The 363-nt window shown below is 61.7% G+C and overlaps 1 protein-coding gene across 1 annotated transcript in view; it reads left to right on the forward strand.

Moving 5' to 3' along the window:
- Positions 1-297, forward strand: part of LOC104270340 (laminin subunit beta-1-like) — a gene marked incomplete at both ends in the record, with an annotated part of 486 nt that extends 189 nt beyond the window's left edge. Inside the window, 2 exons of the mRNA XM_009864668.1 lie at positions 1-165; positions 234-297. The exon at positions 1-165 is cut by the window's left edge and continues 4 nt beyond it. Coding sequence (XP_009862970.1) covers positions 1-165; positions 234-297 — 229 coding nt within the window. The remainder of the gene's footprint in view (positions 166-233) is intronic.
- Positions 298-363: the final 66 nt, after the last annotated feature.

A 363-nucleotide genomic window follows, 5' to 3' on the forward strand; every position in this document is an offset into this window, starting at 1 on the left:
GTGGAGCGCTCGGCCGACTTTGGGCGCAGCTGGAAAGTCTACCGCTACTTTGCCTACAACTGCTCCAAGCTCTTCCCCGGAGTCCCCAACCAGCCCTCGGGAATGGTGGACGAGGTGCTGTGCGACCAGCGCTATTCTGAGATCGAGCCCTCCAGCCATGGGGAGGTACGTTGGGCTGGGGTGGCAGAAGGGGCCTGAGAGGACCAGGCTCACCCATCCCTTCTTCCCCTCAGGTCATCTTCAAGGTGCTGGATCCCTCCATCCCTGTGGCAGATCCCTACAGCCCAGACATCCAAGGTGTGTGGCCAGGGGTGCTGGGGTTGCAGTGCTGGTGATGGATGGGTTGGTGCTGACAGTGCCACT

Source organism: Apaloderma vittatum, unplaced genomic scaffold (assembly GCF_000703405.1).
Source record: "Apaloderma vittatum isolate BGI_N311 unplaced genomic scaffold, ASM70340v1 scaffold27382, whole genome shotgun sequence".
Lineage (NCBI taxonomy): Eukaryota > Metazoa > Chordata > Aves > Trogoniformes > Trogonidae > Apaloderma > Apaloderma vittatum.